General features: G+C 46.8%; 1 protein-coding gene across 5 annotated transcripts in view; it reads right to left on the bottom strand.

Annotated features, from left to right (window-relative positions):
• The window catches only part of HHAT (hedgehog acyltransferase), a 179623-nt gene extending 172230 nt beyond the window's left edge, over positions 1 to 7393 (bottom strand). Inside the window, exons 1-2 of one of the 5 annotated variants that reach the window (XM_083605328.1) lie at positions 6461 to 7391; positions 3780 to 3937 (exon numbers count right to left, since the gene is read on the bottom strand). In XM_083605328.1, coding sequence (XP_083461454.1) covers positions 3780 to 3888 — 109 coding nt within the window. In that variant the 5' untranslated portion in view covers positions 3889 to 3937; positions 6461 to 7391. The other 4 variants (XM_083605332.1, XM_083605329.1, XM_083605330.1 and 1 more) reach the window with 4 other exon arrangements.
• Between the last annotated feature and the right edge of the window lie 684 nt (positions 7394 to 8077).

Raw genomic sequence — 8077 nt, forward strand, 5'->3', positions numbered from 1 at the left:
CCATCAAATTGCCAGATTCAGAAAGCTCAACAAGGAAGAGGAACACTTAATATATTGAGCATATACATGAATGATTCACACGCGGAATGCTCATATCTCATGTGCATGTGTGCTCCTGCACCACACAAAGAGGATATGTGGACAAGAGAAGAGTGTTAGCCAACCCACTGAAATTGGTAGGAACGTAGTTATATGTGTTTATGGAACAGCAGCAGCTATGCATTGCTAGCCTCATTGGAAATAAAAGGAGAATTATGTTGTTAGTGACTTGTTCCCAATAATGGAAACTGCCTTTAAAAAGAGATCAGTCACCCAATAGAGCTCTTCGTTGGCATCCATCTGCCTCAAGAGACAATGGAGTGTGCCTCCGGGGGTGAAGTCAAACTACCGCATTAGCAGAACCAAAGTGACCTCCCTAGGATGCAAGTCTAGGCAGTGTGACTGGGCTGCCCAGACAAGACCACCACCCTCCATCAGCCTCACTGATGTCGCCCAAAGGAAAGCAGAGTGATACGTTTGGCACCAGCTTGGCTGCAGGAGTTGCCAGAAGGGGGCACCATCCAACTGTCTTAGGGACTCTACTCCCAATTTGTGTAGGGTTTTACTTCTTAGACTTTTCTTCTCCCGAAGATGTCCCACAAGGCAATGGAGGTTTAGATCAGAGTTTTCTTCTCCTTCCCAAATTGACAAGCCCCGTCTGCCCCTCACTTCCCTCCACAGCACATGCAGAAACTGCATTCTTGACCACTGGACCCACTATTAGTCTCGTCCACTCAATCCACCAGAGCCTGTCTTCTGATGCACGGGAAGTCCCTAACTCACTAAGGGTTTGAGGCCCATCGGATACCCTCACCTGGTTTAGCCGGTCAGGTGAAGCCGTTTCCCAGGGTGTAGCCACAATTGCATCTTGGCAGCTTCTAGGACCAGTAGTGATGTATGGATGTGAGAGCTGGACCATAAAGAAGGCTGATCGCCAAAGAATTGATGCTTTTGAATTATGGTGTTGGAGGAGGCTCTTGAGAGTCCCATGGACTGCAAGAAGATCAAACCTATCCATTCTGAAGGAAATCAGCCCTGAGTGCTCACTGGAAGGACAGATCGTGAAGCTGAGGCTCCAATACTTTGGCCACCTCATGAGAAGAGAAGACTCCCTGGAAAGATTGAGGGCACAAGGAGAAGGGGATGACAGAGGATGAGATGGTTGGACAGTGTTCTCGAAGCTACCAGCATGAGTTTGACCAAACTGCGAGAGGCAGTGGAAGACAGGAGTGCCTGGCGTGCTCTGGTCCATGGGGTCATGAAGAGTCGGACACGACTAAACAACTAAACAGCAACAACAACAAAGCTTCTAGGAGTCACCCACAATTCAGAACAGACAACACGCAAAAAGGCCTGTGACACACTTGAGAACCATGGACACAGCAGCAAGACATGTTCAACAGGAACAGAAACACCACAAGACAAACACCTGTGTCTTCCCCCTAAGTACATACCGATGGGTAGGAACTCCACGCCCAACTGATAAATTGAGACAGCAAAGCATCCTTTCTTCAGTTCTTAAGCAACATATCCCATGAGAGGGAGAAAAGGTCCACAACTCCAATAAAATGTGCTATCAAAGCATTCTCTGACAACTGTGACTTTCAACAGGTATGCATTTTAATGCTATGAGAGAATCAGGAAAAACTGATGTACTTATGCCAGAAGCATGAGGAAGAGAAAGGATTTGGTTGCATTACAGTGGTACCTCGGGTTGCATACACTTCAGGTTACAGGCGCTTCAGGTTACAGACTCCGCTAACCCAGAAATAGTGCTTCAGGTTAAGAACTTTGCTTCAGGATGAGAACAGAAATCGTGCTCCGGCAGCGCGGCGGCAGCAGGAGGCCCCATTAGCTAAAGTGGTGCTTCAGGTTAAGAACAGTTTCAGGTTAAGTACGGACCTCCGGAACGAATTAAGTACTTAACCCGAGGTGCCACTGTAATTTCAAAGGTGATATCCAATTGCAGCAGTCCATTACTGCCACAGCCATTCTGCAAGCGGGGGACCTTGTTCTTAACATAATGCAATAGCCAAATTCAAAAGCTGTGTTGCCCTTGGGAAAGATGCCGAGCAACACCGAGCGCAACTGCTGTTATTGCACTCAGCAACACTCCTGTTCTGCAGCTGCCAGCGCAACAGCTATTGTTATGCCTGTGCAACGTCAGCTCTCAAAATTATTGTGCTGAATTATGTTCAGCACAAGTCTGCTTGTGCTGCTTCAAAGCACCAAGTCTGCTTTGAAGACTATTCTTAAAATATATTTATAGAAACCTAACATTCAACAGGTATCAGCAAGGTGGGTTCTATGCTCAAGGTGTAAACATTAACATAGATAAAGCACATACACCGTGCAACTGAGGCACACAGAGTACACAAGACCAACCTTTTCACAGGGTGTGCAATTTACCAGTGGAATTCACTGGCACACAATGAGTATAACTATGGATAACTGTGCTGAAGCAACGGCTGCAAAATTAATGGGAAACCAGACATCAAACTGGAAATTGACAAAAACAGAAATGATCAACAAGGACTGCTAGTGTCACATGCTGTTAAATACTCTTGCTGAAATAGCAGGAACAGACAACTTCCTCTGAAAATGGAAATGGCTACACACCCATGAGAAACTCATCACTCTGAGTTTCTAATAATCCAATCGCTTTAACTGCTAGGAGACCACCCCAACCTCAGACGCACAAGCTGATATCAATGTGGCCCCTAAGGAATGGCCTTCATCTTTTACTTCTTCCTTGGATGGCTCCCTCCTTCCTTAAGACCTTCACTTTCCATTAAAGGAGTTATCATCCTGAGAGTGGGGTGCATCCCCAAATCCCAGAACTCTCTTAAACTCTTAGCTTCTGCAGGTAAGCTACCTTGGCCAAAAGGTGCTCAACATGCCTGAGCTATTGTGAAAATACAGTGGTACCTTGGTTCTCAAACTTAATCCATTCTGAAACCGTTCGAAAACCAAGGCGTGGCTTCTGATTGGCTGCAGGAGGTTCCTGCAGTCAAGTGGAAGCCATGTCTGACATTCGGCTTCCGAAAAATGTTCGCAAACCAGAACACTTACTTCTGGGTTTAGTGCATTCGGAGCAGAAATGTACAAGTATGAAGGCGTTTGAGAACCAAGGTACGACAGTACAAATCAACCAAGTGGTAAAGTATGTGATAGGCAATAAAAAAAGGACTTAACCAGACCAGAAACTATACACAGTGGCATATTATGATCCAAGTAAACAGTTTCGTACAAAATTTTAGTGCCACTTCTCAAGAGTTAAGCAAATGAATTTAAGTCACAAACATCCAGAGCTCTTCATCACGCAAGAAAAATACTCTTGTTAGGAAAATGAAAACAAATTTCCATTGTTACCCATTTGAAAACACATTAGTAGGCTAACCTTCAGATTTACGTCATCTTTTCCTTTTACAAAGTAAATGTCAACTGACTGCTTCTAGTGGTCCCTGACTAGCTGAAGTACAAACCTTGAATTACACTTTCATTAAAAGGAGATGCACAGCTTGTGTACCTTCCACCTGGCTCTGCTGCCGCTCTCGGCTCACACAAAGGAAGGGTACCCGCAAGCTCTGGGCAAAAAGCCTTTGTAGGGTGCCCTGCTGGGAGCTGTTACAAAGTACTCCATTAAGACATACTATTTAAGTCAATACATTGTGAACTACAAAAGCAAAAAATAATAATAATAAGTACCTAACGAGAATGAGCCTGAAATAGAGCCTTACCTCGAGAGGCTTGGAAGACTTCATAAAAGGAATAAAAATGAAAGCCGAAGGAAACGAACAGGTAAAGAGACAGCTCCCATACCGGCAGCAGTCCTAATTGTAACGGCATTTTTCAGGGTTCCCAAAACCTAGGACGACAACATCCTGGTAGATAGCGCCTGCAAAACAAGAAGATAATTTTATGAATTTTTTTAACTAGATTCAGTTGAGTCTCCAGGATAGGGCAGAACATTTCTATGTGGAAGATAATATTCATCTGAACTGTCATTCATGAGCAATGGTGACTGCATTATTATAGAACAGTCCAGTTCAGGACCAAATGCACATAGAACATGACTTGCCAGTGTGGCACTCACAGCTGTGCATGTTGCCCTCAGAGGCCTTTCCAGGCACCCACAGAGTCCCATCCACCTACCCCTCCCGCTGCTGAAAGAAGCCTTCTTCAGCCTAGTTGAAGCATGGAGAATGATTTCGAGGGGAGCATGGTGCTACCAGCACACGATGGCCTTTCCTCTAAAGGAGAGAAGCCTGTTAGCATCTCTGCTGCTGTTTGCACCAGGGAAGATGGGGCTAGTGGGTTCTTTGCTTGTGTCTCAGGGCTTGCAAAGGAGCATGGTCAGCATGGCAGGCAGGCACTTCAGCCATTGTTCACCATGAATAGAATCCTGCACTGAAAATTATTTTCAGGTCAGTGTTCTGTAGAACGAAATAATGAACGGACAAGCAGAAAAATGTATCATTCTCAGCATTGTTTTTCTAGGGAAAAGGTGCCAGAACTCACCATGAACACCTCCCTCTTGCAGTACCAGCAAGTTCTGGCTAAAAAAGGGCCCTGATTCATTCCCATTTTATACCATCCCCACCCCCCTGGCAGGACACAAAGCTGAATGGATATGTTTCCATAAGCGATGGGCTGTAGCTCAGTGGGAGAGCACCTGCCTTGAATGCAAAAGGTCCCAGGTTCAATCCCCAGTATCTCCAGGTAAGGCTGGAGGGAAAGTCCCTTGCCTAAAACCCTGGAAAGCCACTGCCAGTCAGTATAGACCAGGAATGGCCAGGGATGATAGGAGTTGCAGTGCAGCAACATCTGGAGTAGACACTACTGAGCTAGATGAACCACCTATGTTATCCCTATGAGTAGTTTCTCTTCCAGGCACGGACCACCTCCAGGCCCAGCTAACTTCACCAAAGTTGCTACATGATACACCTTGAAACTATGCCCTTGGAGTCAGGCCAACCATGACAAATTCCATCTGCTATTCTTAAAATCCATGGCTGCTTGGTTTACTACAGCTCTTGCGGGAGCAAGGAGGGGGCAGGTGATGTTCTTTCACCACACTGCTGCCCTGTGGCATTTTTGGGAAATGATGCAATGGGAAGGGAAAAGGCCATGGGGAGAGACTTTTTGTTGCTGTCCCAGCCCCCCCGTTTTCCTACAGGATTAGTTCACCTCCTCAGATATTCCCAGAATGTTTCTGACCCATAGATTGTTAGTTGTGGGACTGAGAAGTTAAACTGGACACCGACCGAAAATACTAATTTTATTTTATTTTTATATGTCATCCCGGAAAGGTTTGCCAACTTTTCTGTTCAAACCATTCTGGAACCTCAAGTTGAGTAGCTCTGAGCATGTGCAGAGTGTCCTCCATCTATGGAAGGTATCTTCAACCATTACGGAACCAGGACCCACTTTTAACCTAAACATGCATGTGGGGACCCATCTGTTAATCTTTTGCCTTCTATTTGCCAGGTGGCAGTGCGTCTTGGAGCAGCCTGCAATCCACTAGCGGGAGCTGACCCAACAGATAAGAAAAGCTACAAAAAGCTTTCTAAAAAGTGTACGTAACATCTTCAAACAGAACGAAGTGCTCCTCCTCAAAAAAAAAACATGGTGTTTTCGAAACCACACTGTAGAGGAAGAGCTACAAACACCAACCGCATGAATTCCTTTGGGATTCTTATCATTTTCTGACAACTAGGAATGAGAGTGAAATTCTGGCCAGCTGATAAACCTCATCTCAGATCCGTAAGACTGGAAGCCACTCAGCAGGCACTCAGGAGCTTTATCAAACTTTTGCAAAGTACTGTACTACAGGAAAGTCCACTGTTTTTGGTTGCACAACAACCTTACAGCGCAAACTTAAGCCTCACTTGAGTTCAACGCTACTTATTCCCAGGTGAGTATGTAATATAATTGCGGCCCATAGCTGTCAACTTTTCCCTTTTCTTGCGAGGGAAACGTTGGCAGCTATGTTGCGGCCCCACACGTTTATTTTAGTCGGGACTTTTGAGGCTCGCGCGCGCCTGCTCGGACCTCTAGGTGCTGAACTGTGCTGACTCCTCTGCCCATGCCCAGAAGCAACATGTCCTTGCGCATCTTTGCGCGCGCAGCCCTCCTGCGACCGTCAAGCGGAGCTCCGGGGCATGACGCTTTCAGAGTCCCCTCCCGCTCCCAGGGTCCTCAGACAAAGTTTTCCGCGACAGGAATTTCCTTCCCGCTTGGAACGAGCATGCATTGGTCTTCTGCGCCCGGAGCGAGACGCTCCTCGACTTGCTCGGCTCCTCGGCGCCTCCCTCCCGCCCAGCTCCCGGCGCAGGAGGCGGACCTCCACTCCCCGCCTTGACGGTTGGTAGCAACGAGTGGCTCGCGGAGCTGCGCGGAACAAATCATAAGCACCGACCTGCGGCGGAGCGCGGCTCCATGCGCGGCCCGGGCGTCCCTCCCCGTTTCCGGCTCCGGCCCCGGCGAGGCGCGCACTCGCTCCGCCCCTTCTGCGGAGAGCGGCGGGGCGCGCGCGGTCTGGGCCCGGCGCGGGTGGCTTGCAACAGCTTGCGAGACCGTGGGGCTGTTTACTCGAGTGTAAGCCTCGCGGAGCGCAATAGGGTTGGTTGGTTTCCTTCCTTCCCTGCGCACAGATCAACTTTGCAATGGCGAGGCAAGCTGACCTTTTTGCGAGCGTTTCTTTAGCAGGCTGGTGTTTTTTAATGAAACGGGGAAGAAGCTAAAAGCTGGCTGCAGCAAATTTTTAAAATGGATCCTCCAAGATACCCCTACAAGGCCAACAACAGATCACAGTTCCGGCGTTTTCCAGTGCCACCGTGGCACGAAAATAGGGATCTGCAGCTTGCACAGTTTTTGCATGGGAGGCTCCTAAAATGAGTGCCAAAAGTACACTTCTCATCTAGCCCGGTGGACTGGATCTTACAAATAGGGATCTGAATCTGATTTGATGGTGGTTTGGGTGGTGCCCTATGTAAACATGCACTTTCAGTAAGATCTCGTTTTATTTGCTGGAACCAGCTTTTGCCCATGTCCATAAAAGCTTGTTTTCTCTCTCTTCCATCCTTCCCCTGAAAAATCCCACACGCAGACGTCGCTCATCATCTAGCCCAATATTTTTTCGGTATATACAATCTCTTAAATAAAATAAATACATCAATTCTGAGAGAGGGGTGGTTTTGGTTTAAGAAGCACCACATTAAAATGTGAGGTGCATGTGTCCCCATCATTATTGACTTTCATGAGCAATTTTAAAACGTTCCTGTTTACCCAGTTATTTGATGACTGAAGAGCACTGTGCCTGACAGCCCTAAGATCACTGGATGAGAAAATAGTTTTGGAATGTTTTAACTGTTTTGGGAAATCTTTTTTAAATAAATAATCGTTTTGTTGTGGAAATGTTTGCTACCCTGGGTTCTTTCAGGAGGCAGGGTGGGATATTAATTTAATTTAATTTAATTAATTAATTGAACATGCAATAGCATGCAATAAAAATAAAATTATTCCCCATTCCTAGTGACCAAGCAGCTCAGGGTGTCTGAATCTTGGGCGGGGGGGGGGGGGGAGATGCAAGAATTTCTTCCCTTCTTCTCTAACCCCACTGTAGGGACACCAGAACCTTAGCTGGGACAAACAAGCATACACTGAGAAACATGAGGTACCAATAGTTACCCTGGTATTAGTTTTAGTAAAATAGTACAACTCCTACAGCAGGGGTCAGCAAACTTCTTCAGCAGGGGGCTGGTCCACTGTCCCTCAGACCTTGTGGGGGGGCAGACTATATTGGGGGGCAGGATGAACGAATTCCTATGACCACAAATAACCCAGAGATGCATTTTAAATAAAAGGGCACATTGTACTCATGTAAAAACACACTGATTCCCAGACCATCTGCGGGCCGGATTGAGAAGGCGATTGGGCTGGATCCGGCCCCCGGGCATTAGTTTGCCTACCCATGTGCTACAGAGTCAGAACAGCCACCAAATGATATACAGTGGTACCTCGTGTTAAGTACTTG

This window comes from Podarcis filfolensis (genome assembly GCF_964270895.1).
Source record: "Podarcis filfolensis genome assembly, chromosome: 3".
Classification (NCBI taxonomy): Eukaryota; Metazoa; Chordata; class Lepidosauria; order Squamata; family Lacertidae; genus Podarcis; species Podarcis filfolensis.